Source organism: Mustela nigripes, chromosome 13 (genome assembly GCF_022355385.1).
Source record: "Mustela nigripes isolate SB6536 chromosome 13, MUSNIG.SB6536, whole genome shotgun sequence".
NCBI classification, from domain to species: Eukaryota; Metazoa; Chordata; class Mammalia; order Carnivora; family Mustelidae; genus Mustela; species Mustela nigripes.
In genome coordinates this window covers 61,129,610-61,145,276 of record NC_081569.1, presented here as the reverse complement: position 1 = coordinate 61,145,276, position 15,667 = coordinate 61,129,610, and the positions used below count along the sequence as shown (strand labels likewise).

Below are 15,667 nucleotides of genomic sequence, written 5' to 3'. Positions count from 1 at the left end.
AAAGTGCCTTGTGGTCCTCATACTGTTTGAGGAAAATAAAGCTTTTGATCAATTTCACGCTTTGTCAAGATGAAATTTATGTTAATATTTAGGGCAACCACTGAAAAAAACAGAAATAGTCAATAACTTCTGAACTTGTAGAAAGAAAAGAAAACAACAAAACACTTTTACATTTTTCAGGGGAGGGGGACAGGAAGAGGGAGAGAGAGACTCTTAAGTGGGCTCCACACCCAGCATGGAGCTTGACCTGAAGCTTGATCTCATAACTTTGAGATCTTGACCTGAGCCAAAATCAAGAGTTAGACCCAGGGACACCTGGATGGCTCAGTCATTAAGCATCTGCCTTTAGGTTAGGTCAGGGCATGATCGCAGGGTCCTGGAATCAAGTCCTATATCAGGCTCCTTGCTCAGCTGGGAGCCTGCTTCTCCCTCTGCCAGCCATTCCCCCTGCTTGTGCTTTCTCTCTCTCTGGCAAATAAACAAATAATAAAATCTGTTAAAAAAAAAAAAGAGTTGGAGACTTATCTGATTGAGCCACCCAGGCTCCAGGAGAAAACACCTTTAATACATTTTTTAAAAGGCAGAGAGAGGAAAAATGAACATTTAAAGAAGCACTATCAACAGAAAGGTTATGGTTAAGATGATAGAAATAAATCCAATATATATCAATGTTCATAATCAGTTGCCTTCAGTTAAAAGACAAAGGTTTTTAGATTGGAAATTTTTTTTTTTAACTCTAAGCAGTTTATAGGAAACACAACCAAGATATGAGGTCACGGAAATCTATAGCAGGTCTATTCAACAGTGAAACACTAGCATTGACTGGAATTCTGTTATTTCCTTTATTATTTAAATAAATTTAAAGTAACCAATTCTGTTATCTCCTTTATTATTAACATGATGCTGGAGAGTTTAGCCAGTGCAGTAAAACAAGAATTAGGTTGCTGAATACAGTTGTGCATAATGTACTGGGTCACCCTGCCATGACTTACAAATGGCCTAACTATACAGAAACAGAACTTACAGACAAATAACTTGGGATCTACAGTTAAATTGTTAGAATTACTAGGAGTTTAGCAAATATACTGGATATAAAAGTCAAATGCATGTTTATGTCTGAGAAATTGAGTACATTTTTAAAGAAAGAAGCCCTTTCTAAAAACAACAAAAATAAAAGATGCTTAGGAAGAAATCTGACAAAGGATGTTCAAGACGTTTAAGGAGAAATTATCAAAGAACTTGATTAAAAGGTACTGAAGGAGGGGTACATGGGTGGCTCAGTCAGCTGAACGTCTACCTTCGGGTTGGGTCATGATCTTGGGGTCCTAGGATAGAGCCCCACATCAGACTCCCTACTTAGTGGGAAGCCTGTTTCTCTCTGCCTGCCACTCATGTTTCTCTGTCTCTCTCTGTCAAATAAATAAATGATATCATTTTTTAAAAGATACTAAAGGAGACCCAATTAAATGGAGAGACATCCCTTTTTCATCCATAGGAAGACTAAATATTGTCAAAGAAACGCATTTTTTCCAGGTTGATTCAGTGCAATCTCAGTAAAAGTCCCCTCAGGAATTTTTGTAGAACTCAACACCCTGATTCTAAAATTTAAGTGGAAAGGCAAAGAGCCAGATAGGGTTAAAACAATACTGAAAAGGAAAAACAAGTTGGGTGTATTTGCTCTACTGCAAGACTTATTGGCACAAGGTGTGGAGCTGGTACAAAGATCAATAAACACAAGTAGAACACGGTAGAGAGCACAGAAACAGAACTACACATAGTTAGACATTTAATCTGTTTAAAAAATGATTTTGCAAAATAGCAGAGAAAGGATTTGAAGAAAAAAAAAAGTTGTGCTGGGAATTTTAATCATCCACATGGAAAAACAACAAAATATGATCCCTGTCTTATATAAGAAAAATCAATTCTAGATAGATGATAGACCCAAATATAAAGGCAGAAAAATTGTTTCTAAATGATAATAAAGAAGAATGACTTTGGTTTAGGAAAATTTTTAAAAAATTTTAAAATTTTAATTTTAATTTTTTTGAGAGAGAGACAGAGCATGTATGCAAGCAAGCAGGGATAGGGGTGGAGGGGCAGAGGGAGCAGGAAAGAGAGAATCTTGAGTAGGCTCTACACCCAAGGTGAACCCAGTGTAGGCCTTGATCACACGACCCTGAGATCATGACTTGACCCAAAATCAGGAGTTGGAAGCTTAACTGGGCCTCCCAGGTGCCCCTAGGAAAAACTTTCTTAACAGAACATAAAAAGCACTAGCTATATAGGAAAAAAATAAATAAATAAATAAATAAAATATATATATATATATAAAGAATAACTTAGAACTTTTATTAAGAGCTTTTAATTAAGAATTTATAAAATAGGGGAACCTGGGTGATTCAGTGGGTTAAAGCCTCTTCCTCCGGCTCAGTTCATGGTCCCAGGTCTTGGGATCGAGCCCCACATCGGGCTCTCTGCTCAGCAGGGAGCCTGCTTCCCTTCCTTTCTCTCTGCCTGCCTCTCTGCCTGCTTGTGATCTCTGTCAAATAAATAAATAAAATCTTTAAAAAAAGAATTTATAAAATAAGAAAACCCTTAAAACAGTGAATAGGCAAGTCACAAAGTGGGAGAAAATATATTTTTTAAGATTTTATTTATTTGAGAGGGAGGGAGTGCACAAGCAGGGGAGGAGCACAGGGAGAGGGAGAGGGACAAGCAGACTCCCTGGTGAGCATGGAGCCTTATGCAGGACTTGACCCAAGGCCTCTGGAGATCATGACCTGAGCTGAAGTCAGATGCTTAACAGACTGAGCCACCCAGGGACCTTGAGAAGATATTTATAACACATCTAACCAATAAGCAATCAGTATCCAAAGATGTCTACAATTCAAGTTGAACAAGACCAACTCAATAGAAAAACTAGCAAAGACAGGTATTTAATGGACAGCGAGATAACAAATGGTCAAGAAATACATGAACATGAACAGATGCTCTGCCTCATTCATAATCAGGAAAATGCATCTTTTCATACATTCCTTGGCTATTTCTGTCCCTGACCCTCCCATTTCCAGCATTTTACTGCTAAGTTATTTCAGCTTCCTCACTATGATATCTACAGCTCTGTCACAGTCAGAAGGAGCTGCTGTCTTGTGGAATATAAGGGGAGGCAGTCCTAACTATTTACTTTCACCAGAACTTACCTCCCCCACCATGGTGCCATCATGACTACTAAATTGAGAGCGGGCTCTCAATGGGGTACCTCATTTTTCCTTTGATTTACCATCATCATTCTTTATTGACTCACTGTGCTCAGTATGTCATTTACAACATGCCATTTAATCCTTACAACAACTCTATGGAAGTAAGGATTTTCTGGTTTTCTATATTCTTTTCATAGATGAGGAAACTGAGACCTGAAAATGGCCTGCTTCGCTCTCTCCTCTGCCCCTCCCCCCGGCTTGTGCCCTCTCTCACTATTTCTCTCTCACATATAAATAAAATCTTAAAAAAAATAAATAAAAAGATGACTGGGAGCACAACAAATGACACAGGTAGCTTGTAGGGGCCTCCCACTGTCCAAAGATGAAACAGTTCGAACATCAAAAAAAAATCATGACGTAATGGATTAAAACATATTGTAATGTTTCCTGCTAATCATACCCTTAATAGGGTATTGTTTTTTTTTTTTTTATTTGACAGACAGAGATTACAAGTAGGCAGAGAGGCAGGCAGAGAGAGAGAGAGAGGAGGAAGCAGGCTCCCTGCTGAGCAGAGAGCCCGATGCGGGACTCGATCCCAGAACCCTGAGATCATGACCTGAGCCGAAGGCAGTGGCTTAACCTACTGAGCCACCCAGGTGCCCAAGGGTATTGTTTTAAGTTGTGATGTTTAAGAATACAGAGAACAGGGATGCCTGGGTGGCTCAGTTGTTAAGCGTCTGCCGTTGGCTCAGGTCATTATCCCAGGATCCTGGGATGGAGCCCCGTATTGGGCTCCCTGTTTTGCTGGGAGCCTGCTTCTCCCTCTCCTACTCCCCCTGCTTATGTTCCCTCTCTCACTGTGTCTCTCTCTGTCAAAAAAATAAATAAAATGTTTAAAAAAAAGGATACAGGGAACATAGAAATTACAATCCATTCTTGTTATTCGTGGTAGTTATGTTTTATAATGGTGCTGTGAATGCCGAATTAGTGAGTAGGAATCATTGCTCTTGGAGGAAATACAGGATTAGATTCCTGTGAGTGTCTAGCCACATTTTTATCAACCGATGAGTACACATTCTTCAGTGTGTTTCTGTTTAAAGACACCTTATTTAATCTATTTTACTGAGTCATTAACTTTGAACTCACAGCCAACAGCACCAAAATTTCAGTGTGAATGACTCTAACACATTTCTTTTCTCCCTAAGGCACACCGTGGATTTCTTGCACTTAGGAACACAAGACAGCACTTCATAGTTTAAACAGAGGAAATCACCGATAAGAAGTGCAAAAAATGTGAAAAACGGGATGCTATGTAGACTATGAAAAGGACACCCATTTACAGTATGAGGGCTAAGATGAGAAAGCCCAGTGTCATCCTGATTTCATCTGGGAATGTGCCTAGGGGGCGACTCAAAATTTTCACTGCCCTATGCATGTCTGCAAATGACCACAGAAACACCATAAATGCTGATTTTAGGGTTACAAATTAATTTTAGTGCGTAGGTAAATTCAGAATCCATGAATAATGAGGATTGGCTGTATATAGATCATGGCACTGACCTCCCCCGTGTTGGAAAAACCACATTTACAGGGTATGAGTTGAAACATCTAAAGGAAGGATAAGATTATTCACAAACAAGGAGTATGACTATGTACAGGAAATCTGCTGTCTCTATTTCACTATCTTCTGGGTCAGACTAGAGAGAAGGTGCAAAAGTTGTGGCCAGGAGATTTCTGGCTAGAAGTAAGGATGAACATTCAGGCCGTGAGAGGTACGCATAGGATATAAGCAGGTTATCGAAGGGGCTGAGGGTGTCTGTTTTCCCTTCAAAACTTTGAATTCAGGGAAGGAACGCGTCTTCCTGGAATGGCTGAAAGCTATTCCCAAACATCCCAAACCATCCTAACATTTATAAGTTTTTTTTTTTTTAATTTCATTTATTTGACAGACAGAGATCACAAGTAGGCAGAGAGGCAGGCAGAGAGAGAGGATGAAGCAGGCTCCCCGCTGAGCAGAGAGCCCAATGCGGGGCTCGATCCCAGGACCCTGGGATCACGACCTGAGCTGAAGGCAGAGGCTTTAACCCACTGAGCCACCCAGGTGCTCCACATTTATAAGTTTTTGCTAGCAGTTTTAATACTGTGTTCTGTGTTCTATAATAAACTTCTAAAAGTTGTGATGGTGATTATTTAGACTTGAAGTTGGGATGAATATGGTAAAGGAAGTGTCAGCTACTTCTTTTTGTTTTGGTTTTTTAAGTTTTGATCTTAATTCCAGTTAACATACAGTGTAATGTTAGTTTCAGGTGTATGGTATTGTGATTTCACAATTCCACACATCACCTGGTATTCATCACAATTGTCCTCCTTAATCCCCACCACCTATTTTACCCATACCCCACCCACCTCCCCTCTGGTAGCCCCCAGCCTGTTTTGATAATTAAGAATCTGTTTTTTAGGGGCGCCTGGGTGGCTCAGTGGGTTAAGCCGCTGCCTTTGGCTCAGGTCATGATCTCAGGGCCTGGGATCGAGTCCCGCATTGGGCTCTCTGCTCAGCAGGGAGCCTGCTTCCCTCTCTCTCTCTCCCTCTGCCTGCCTCTCCATTTACTTGTGATTTCTCTCTGTCAAATAAATAAATAAAATCTTAAAAAAAAAAAAAAGTTAGGGCGCTTGGGTGGCTCCATGGGTTAAGCTGCTGCCTTCAGCTCAGGTCATGATCTCAGGGTCCTGGGTTCGAGTCCCGCATCGGGCTCTCTGCTCAGCGGGGAGCCTGCTTCCTCCTCTCTCTCTCTGCCTGCCTCTCTGCCTACTTGTGATCTCTCTCTGTCAAATAAATAAAATCTTAAAAAAAAAGTTAAAAAAAAAAGAATCTGTTTCTTAATTTGTCTCTTTTTTCCTCCATTTGCTGATTTGTTTCTTAAATTCCACATACGAATGAAATCATATGGCATTTGTCTTTCTCTGACTTATTTCACTTAGCATTATACTCTCTAGCTCTATCCATGTTGTTGCAAATTGTAAGAGTTGATTCTTTTTTAATGCTAGAATAATATTCCATTGCATATATACCCCACTTCTTTTTCCATTCATCTATGGAGGGACACTTGGGTTGCTTCCATTTCTTGGCTACTGTAAATAATGCTGTTATAAACATAGGGGTGCATGTATCCCTTTGAATTAGTGTTTTTGTATTCTTTGGGTAAATATTCAGTAGTGCAATTGTTGGGTCATTGGGCAGTTCTATTTTTAACTTTCTGAGTAAGCTCATACTGTTTTCCCCAGTGGTTGCACCATGTGTCAGCTTCTCCTAAGCAGGGCACTCTCCAGGTGTTAGCTGGGGCTCACAGATTCTCAGAAATCTGGAACTCCCACTTCATAGCCTCTGAGAGGAGAGAGCCTCTTCCCCCCACCAGCGTTCAGGGGGTTTCAGGCAGTGTGCTTCTGTACACCTCTCTCCTTCCCCACTACTGTGCTTTCCACACTCTGGTTTCTGGGTGTGCTGGCTCATCCTGTCTGTGTAACTGAAGGTATTAACTTCCTCCCTTTACCAGTAAGTTACTTTTTACTTGCCTCAGGCTTTTCACAAGTTCATGAGTAAAGAAGTCTTTGGGTGGCAGGGCACCTGGGTGGCTCAGTTGGTTAAGCATCTGCCTACAGTTCAGGTCATGATCCCAGGGTCCTGGGATGGAGTCCCACATCGGGTTCCCTACTCAGGAGGGAATCTGCTTCTCCATCTCCTTCTGCCTCTCCCACCGTTTGTGCTTTCTCACTTGCTTTCTTACAAATAAATTAATAAAATCTTAAAAAAAAAAAAGATGTATTTGGGTATCAGGTCAAGTGGATGGATGACCCTGGGGTATGTGGCCTCTTGCCCTGTTGCTTCCCTCCCATCCCACTCTGGTTTCTGTTCTGACTCCTTCTGTCTTGTAAATAAATTAGCATTTTTTTCTTTTATTCCCCCCACTAAACAACCAACATGTCCACCTCCAGAGAGAAATTATTCTTTCTGTAATTATTAGAATCTTCCCAATTTTTCTTTAAGAGTTCTCTTCATGAAGAGAAAAGCTAGAATCTGTCATGCTAAGGATTCATATTTTGTTAAGGACACTTCGCTAAGTATCTATAAAAAAAAAAAAAAATCAAGGGCGCCTGGGTGGCTCAGTGGGTTAAAGCCTCTGCCTTCGGCTCAGGTCCTGGGATTGAGCCCCACATCGGGCTCTCTGCTTAGTGGGGAGCCTGCTTCCCCCCCACCTCTGCCTGCCTCTCTACCTACTTGTGATCTCTGTCAAATAAGTAAATAAAATCTTAAAAAAAAAATCAAAGGTAATTTTGTAGTGGTGACAAGACCTGACTTGAAAAATGTAATGATTTATTTATTATTTTTGCTATTTTAAAATTTTTATTTATTTAAGTAATATCTACACCCAGTATGGGCCTCAAACTCATGACCCTGAGGTCAAGGGTCACATATTCTTCCAATGGAGCCAGCCAGGTGCCCCTATTTATTATTATTATTATTTTATTGAAATATAATTAACATACAGTGTTATATGAGTATCAGCTTACAACATAATGATTCAACAATTCTATAAATTCCTCAATGTTACCTCATTAAGTGTCATCACCATCTGTTACCAAACAACAGTATTACAATCTTATTAACGATCTTCCCTATGTTGTACTTTTCATCTCCATGATTTACTTATTTTATAATTTTATAAGTTTTACTTATTTTACCTCTTAATCTCTTTTTATCTATTTCACTCATCCCCCAACCCACTTTCCTCCTGGTAATCACCAGTTTGTTGTCTGTATTTAAGACCCTTTTTGTTTGTGTGTCTCTTTATTTCTTTGTTTGTTCATTTGTTTTGTTTCTTAGATTCCACAGTTGAGGGAAATCATTTGGTATTTCTCTTTCTATGTCTGACTTATTTCACTTAGCTTTATACTCTCTAGGTCCATCCACATTGTGCAAATGGGAAGATGTCATTCTTTTTTATGGCTGAGTAATATTCCTCTGTGTGTGTGTGTATGTGTGTGTGTGTGTATACACTTGGGTTGCCTCCATAACTTGGCTATTGTAAATAATATGCAGTAAACATAGGGGTGCATATATCTTTTTGAATTAGTGTTTTTGTTTTCTTTGGATATATACTTAGTAGTGGAATTACTGGATCATAATGTATTTCTCTTTTTAATTTTTTGAGGAAGCTCCATACTGTTTTCCACAGTGACTGTACCAATTTACAATCCCACCAACAGTGCACAAGTGTTCCTTTTTCTCCACATCCTTGCCAACAACTGTTATTTCCATGTCTTTTTGATTCTAGCTGTTCTAACAAAGTGATATTTCATTGGTTTTGATTTGCATTTCTCTGATGAAATTGGGCAAGAGTAATCAGTTTCCCAGAGGCCCTGTTCTAGAAGCCATTCTCTTCTCTCGAAGGGTTTGTAATCAAGAAAATTTGGCTCAACAACTGGAAAGTGTTGTATGGTTTGCTTTTGGATTCCAGAAATAGATCATAGAAGGAAGGCCAAAAGGAATCAGTTTGGCCTGGAGACTCAGTGCATGAAGCTCTCTAGTAGAGGAGGAAAAGCAGTGAGGCAGTATTGGTGAGTGAGTGAGAAGAGATTATGGGTGTGCCTGGACAGGTGGCCTGGCTGTCCCCTCTTTGAAGAGGGAAATGCTGAAAATACAGCTTCATCTTAACTAGAATTTTAGCTGGCTTGAATAGTTCTCCCCTTATCACCACCACCACCACCACCACCATCCAATTGTAATATGTACTGATTGCAAAGAAATATTCACATTGGCTTTCAGTGATTCTGTGCCTCAGAGAATAAAAACAGGAAGGGCCTCTCCTAGGACACAGTCTCTGTTTCAGACTGCTTAAACCTGGTAAAGTTTATGATGTATAAGGAATGCATGGGAAACTTACATCTCCAAGAAGTGCTTTACACTTCAGAAAGTTCTGGAATCATTTCAGTGTTTGAATTGCAATCAACTTGTGTGGTTGCCCTTTCTGGCCCTTAATCACTTCACTTGTATGTGAGGGGGTATTGGTGGTGGGAGCACAGGTTGAAACAGACAGGTCTTCTGGTGCCCCCAATGTCACACTAGCAATGATAGCATAAATTTTAGGACTGACTTAGCACCTAGAGCACAATAGACCCTTACATTGTTCTTATTAATATGCAAGTCTAGCTTTTAAGACTAAAATCCACTCATAATTTCACTAAAAACAGCATTTGTAAAGGTTCCCCCCCCCCCCACAGTTGTATTAGAAAAGGTTTTTAGGGGGTACCTGGGTGGCTCAATCAGCTAGTGTCCAATTTAAGCTCAAGCTCATGTCTTGATCTCAGGGTCATGAATTCAAGCCCTGCGTTGGTTTCCATGCTGGGCATGGAGCCTACTTAAAAAAAAAAAAAAAAAAAAAAAGATTCTAGGAACACCCCCTCCCTCTTCTCCCCTCTACTGCCTTGGAGTGCTGGGCTGCCCTTATCTCTTGGTGCTCAGCACCCTCGGCTGTGGGTTTTCATTCATCTCTGATTACCCGCTGGGGGCCTGGCCCTTTCCTGGCAAACAGGTCTGGAGATGACCAGGAATGGTTCTTGTTCTCAGCAGATGGGGAACAGATGTGTGAAAGCTTGAAAGAAGTGATAACTGAGCAGTGGAGAGAGGGTGAGGGGAGCAGATCAGATAAAAACAAGAAGATCATTCCAGACAGAGAGCATAAACAAAGGCCTTGAGGTACAGGATCTGGGAAAAACAAAGCAGCTGAATGCATCAGGCTCCAGAGGAAAGGGTGAAAATGACATGGACAGGTAGGCTGGGGCCAGCATGGGAGGGCCTGTAGCTCATCTAAGGAGTTTGGACTTATCCTGAAGCATGCAGGGAGGGGAGAAGAGTGTTATTGAAGATACTCCAACAGGGATGTGACAGGTCCCAGTTCTCTGGCAGCAGGGCAGTGACTGGGCTGCAGAATGAAGCTCTTGCTAGTCCTTTCTTCCAAACTGAGGGTCCTCAGGGCAGTCACAGGCCTTACCACAGAATTGTTAGGAGTGGAAAGGAACCTTGGGGAACACATAGGGTGAGTACAGCATTGGACATTTGATCTCAGGTTAGAAAAAAAAAACAAAACAAAACATGGCTAATCAATGACACCAGGTCCCAGAGTAACTTGATTAAGCTAATGAATAGCACTGGGCCTCAATTTTAGTGATCTCCTGGGGGTAGGGGGTGGTGTCAGTTTTCTCCCTGAATGGGGTTAGCTCCCCTTGCCTTCTGATCCCATAGCAACTGAATATTCTCTATTGACAGCCTTCCCTTAAAGATTCTGGAGTCCAGGAGAGCAGGAATTTTTATCTATCTTTCTTTTTAAAAAATATTTATTTATTGGGGCACCTGGGTGGGTTAGTGGGTTAAGTCTCTGCCTTCGGCTCAGGTCATGATCTCAGGGTCCTGGAATCGAGCCCTACATTGGGCTCTCTGCTCAGCAGGGCTCTGCTTCCCCCTCTCTCTGCCTGCCTATCTGCCTACTGTGGTCTCACTCTCTCTCTGTCAAGTAAATAAATAAAATCTTTCTAAATTTATTTATTTGGGAGGGAGAGGGGGCAGAGGGCGGGTGGATCTCAAGCAGACTTCCCGCTGAGAGTGGAGCCCAGTGCTGTGGGGCTCCATCCCAGGACCCTGTGATCATGACCTAAGTGGAAATCAAGATCAAGCTTAACCGACTGAGCCACCCAGGTGCCCCAATTTTTGTCTGTCTTGTTCACTTCTGTCTCCCCAGTTGCCCACTTTCTGGCTCTAGCAGATACCCCCAAATTCCTTGAATTAAGAATAAGAGTTGGGGTGCCTGGGTGGCTCAGTGGGTTAAAGCCTCTGCCTTCGGCTCAGGTCATGATCCCAGAGTCCTGGGATCCAGCCCCACATCGGGCTCTCTACTCGGCAGAAAGCCTGCTTCCTCCTCTCTCTCTCTGTCTGCCTCTCTGCCTACTTGTGATCTCTGTCTGTCAATTAAATAAATAAACAAAATCTTAAAAAAAAAATAAGAGTCATATGGGAGGTCTGATCAGAGAAGGGAGTGGCGGGATAGGATTTTCCATCTGATCACAGTAAATGAAACCTGGAGGCTGGAAGAGTTACCTAAAGAGAAGGGGTTTTAATCCAGGCTATCATGCCATCTCTGGATGTACTTCCCTCAGTGTGCCTTTCTCATTTGTGGGGTGAGGTATGTGGACAAAAATGATTACTAGGATTTCTCCTTCTCACCCTAACATTTTATGCGAGGAAAACAGGTCTTTGCCAGCTACTCCCCTCTTCCCAGGGCTTCTGTGTTGCAGAAAGTCATGGCTATTGACAAAGTAAGGGACAACCTCATGATTTTAGCCCAAGAAATGGAAGGACTCTTAGAGACTTGTTCTGAGAAAAAGGTATTTACTTTTATAGGATGAATTATACTGGGTTCCCATTATACAAAGCAAGGTGTTTTTCAGAAAAAGAGATGAACAGAGTGAGAACGGACTCGGCTTCTAAGGACGGGGGACTGCCGGCCTGCAGCCAGAAACCTTCCTCCTCCTGCCCATGCGCACTGCGGACCTCCTGCCCATGCGCGCTCTGGACTTCCTGCCCATGCGCACTGTGGAGCTGCGGGAAGGTGCTGAGGGCCAGGACTTCTCTGAGGGAAAAAAGCCAAGTGTTTGAGCTACTCACCGGAGGTCTCTTCCAGATGAACTGGATGGGGAATTTCTGGCTGTAAAAGAGAGAGGTCTCATCGGGTGGAAACTCAGGATCCAGATAAAGAACCTTCTTTTCCAGACATTTCTTGTGAAGCTGCTCAAATGTCTTCTCTTTAACTCCAATAATGGGGAAATTGCGGCTGATGATGGCCGAATAGATGCCGCTTGGGTTTGTGCCCCCGGCCTCCGTGGTCTTACCTTCGCCTGGCGGGGGAATCGGCCCCGGGGACCTGGGCTCAGCCCCCGTCCGTGGGGCCACAGATGGGCTAATGACAGTTGGCATGGCAGGCAAATTGGGGAAAAAAAGGTTTTGTTTTTTAAAGAAAACAAGGTACAGCTCCCTGCAGGGGAAGAAAGCAATGGCCAAGGGGAAGTTGGAGTGATTCTGTCATCTGAGAGAAAAACGTCCACATCCACATTCGGAGCTATAGCCCGTCAGAAGGTCATCCAGCTTCTGTCCATCCTTAAAGCCGAGTGGTGATCCCGAAGTCGGAGGTTTCCCGAGGCAGGAGACAGGAGGATTTCTGGGGGCTCCTGCCGGCAGCTAGCCTGCCAGAGGGAGAGGCAGAGGGGAGAGAGAGGGTTGTGTTTCAGGGGCCTGGAGAAGCTTGAGCCAGGAAAACTAAAAATAGACATGAAGGAAGAAGAGGAGTATGAGAGCCAGGGAGGCTTCCGGCAGCCAGACGACGCATGAGGTGAGAAGGACCCTGCTGGGGACGTTTCCCCGTGGTCATTGAGTGCTGGTGTCGTCGGGAGGCGGAAAGGGCATATTTGAGGAGGTTGGATGCCGAAAGTAGCAAAAAAACTGCTCATGCGTTATTGAGTCGGGACATGGACTTTGTCCACCCATCAGCCCCCAGATGAATGGAGAGCAGTACTGAGAAAAAAGGTAGCCAGGGTGAAAGTGAGATCCTGAATTCTGGGGGAATATTCTAGACATGGTTGAGAACACAATTTTTACTTTCTAAAACTCTAGGATATCAGAACATTATTCAGCTGGATTTGCATCTCTTACAGAATGTTATGGTGTCAGCGTTTGGTGGAGCTGTCTGGGTGGAAAATGCTGCTCAGCAGAGTCCCCAGTTGAGAAGAATGTCTGTCTCTTTCTTGCCCACTTGACCTAGACACCTCTTGTCTCTCCCCACCCCCAAAATAAACACTGGACCAAATTTGCTACAAAAAGTGCACTTGAGTAGACTGTGCAGACATACCACATTAGACAACTGGGTCAGAAGTGGAATTGGTTACTGAATTGGGTTCCCTTTTGAGTCCCAGGGGAGGTCATTCCAAAAGAATTGGTTTCAGGGAACGGAACTGCCTGCCTGGCTTCCGCTTTGTGTTGAACCCATGGTAGCTACTGCCTGGACTGTCAGATGGCTACATTCCACTTGTGGCTCAGTGGCCGCTGGTCCTAGACTTGTAGCCCTGCCTCTTCCCACGTGACCAGTCTCACCAGCCGAAGGCTAGAGCTATAAGAGGAGGTGGGGAGTGACTGCTGAACTAGGGAGGATTACCAGGCTCATGATCACTGGGGCTACAGCTTTAAGGAGACCTATGTCTGGAGCTGCTGCATGTGGGGACCCTCAGCTTGTCCTCCTGTTCCCTAGGACCAGGAAATGCCCAAGGACCTTTACTACTACTCTTGGAGAGGCAGGATAGGGGAGGGCAGCCTTAAGGCTGATTGTGTGGATTCAAAGTCTGGGCATCCTGCTTGCTGGCTGTGCCTGTTTAACTTTAGGTGAGTTACTTCTTCTTTTTTTCCTATGGCTCAGTTTTCTCACTTATAAAGTGGGTATGTGGATAGTCAGTCTGCTATTGAGTTATCATAAAAATTAAACAACTTGGGGCCCCTGGGTGGTTCAGTGGGTTGAGGCCTTCAGCTTGGGTCATGATCCCAGGGTCCTGGGATCGAGCCCCACATCGGGCTCCCTGCTCAGCGGTGAGCCTGCTTCCCCCTCTCACTCTCTGCCTGCCTCTCTGCCTACTTGTGATCTCTGTCAAATAAATAAATAAAATCTTAAAAAAAATTAAACAACTTAATTATGTAAAACATTTAAAATAATGCCAGGATTGTCTTAAGCACTCAATAAACGTTGTTAGAGGTGACCTAAATTTAACATTACTTTGGGGTTAAATCAGGCTGGATTAGAGTCACTCATTCGTGCAGACCGGCATTCAGTTTATGAGCATTTACTGAATATCTCTTGTGAGTCAGGCCTGGGATAGGTGTGAGCCGCTCAGGATCACATGGTCACAGTGTTTCCAATCGGAGCATGCCTATCTGCCTACACTAAAAAAGCCTCTAAAAAGACTGACTTCCTACCCTCAAACTCACCCCTACAGTGGAAAGGAGATTGGGGGAAGTTTCCTTTCTTAACCCTCAAACATTTGAGCCCCAGCCTATTGCTCTATACCATCTTTAATCTCATTGCTCTCACCCACATTTTATTGTTTAAGCTTATAAATGAGCTTCCTGTTTGCCCTACAGGACAGTAAGTTCCGTGAAGGTGGGATCTGAGTCCCCAGTCCACTCTCAGGGTTAAGCACATAGAAAGCTTTTAATAAATGTGTTGTCTGTCTGTTGAATGAATTTTCCCAATGTAAGGAGAAATTTCTTACCCTTCTTTCGGTTTTGCTAATGCAATCAAAGTTATCTTGGCTGATTTGCCCTTGGGGGAGGAGCCATCTCTGGGCCACACACCCGCTGACTTTTCTTTCCTTGGCCGTCTCACTAAGTAATTTAGTAACTAAGATGAATGTGTGATAAAATGAGTCTATTGTTGCAACCAGATGGAAATATCAAAAGTGCAGAGTGCAAGGTGCTCTTCATTTTGCTTTTTTTTTTTATCAGTTGCTGTGGATAAAACCTCTCTATTAGCAGGTCTGAAAACAAGGTTTATTCCGAGGGTGTGGAAACTCATGCTATCAGGGAGAAACCCAATCTGAGCCCTAGAACAAAGGACAGAGAATGAGCATATGAACAGCTGCACATTTCAATTCCCAGAAGTCTCTTCAAGGATAGAGAACTAGTTTTTATAACATATTTCAGCCAACAGCATGCAGTATCTGTGACTGGAATGGTTTCTCTCAACACCGATAGACCCAGTTAATGGCTTCATAACACTGTCTTTTCCATCGATAAATCTTCCTTTGATTCAACTCTATTGGAAGCAATGCATTTGCTTCTAACACCCATCATTCATTAAGTTCCTACTGTGAGCTAGCCACTGCACATAGTTTTCAAAACTTTTTTTTTTTTTTTAAAGTTCTGTATGTCTTTTACCACAATAAAAAATTCAGTGAGAACACCACTTTCCCCCATTTTTCTCTATCACGCCGCTTCCAAGGAACCGTTCCTGGCCCGATTTCAGGTGCTTCTGAACCCCGGACTTCTAGGCAGGCTTCCCGGGAGACCCAGCATCCGATTCTCCTAGAGCGCGGCACAGGGACTAGGAGGCTGGCTACGTTATCGGATCGTTCACACCTCTGGTACCTGTGTGATCCTTCGGTTGAACTTGTCCAAGTGCCAATACTCAGCCACCTGGGCCAGTGTCCTAGGACTGTGCCCAGTACAACAACCCTGGATCCAAGTCTATCTCTCCCATGCATCAGACTGCCTGGTACATCCCACAGGCACCCTCTCTGTTCAAAATCTTCCAGCCTACGCAGGGAGCTGCTGGCTATACGACGACATTGCTCAACTCTTGAAAATCACGCCTCAAACCGAA

At 43.1% G+C, this 15,667-nt stretch overlaps 1 protein-coding gene across 3 annotated transcripts in view; it reads right to left on the bottom strand.

Annotated features, from left to right (window-relative positions):
- Window positions 1-12,862, bottom strand: part of CAPN3 (calpain 3) — a 50,564-nt gene extending 37,702 nt beyond the window's left edge. The window contains exon 1 of one of the 3 annotated variants that reach the window (XM_059372616.1): window positions 11,914-12,862. In XM_059372616.1, the coding sequence (XP_059228599.1) occupies window positions 11,914-12,222 (309 nt within the window). In that variant the 5' untranslated portion in view covers window positions 12,223-12,862. The remainder of the gene's footprint in view (window positions 1-11,913) is intronic. The other 2 variants (XM_059372617.1, XM_059372618.1) reach the window with 2 other exon arrangements.
- Window positions 12,863-15,667: the final 2,805 nt, after the last annotated feature.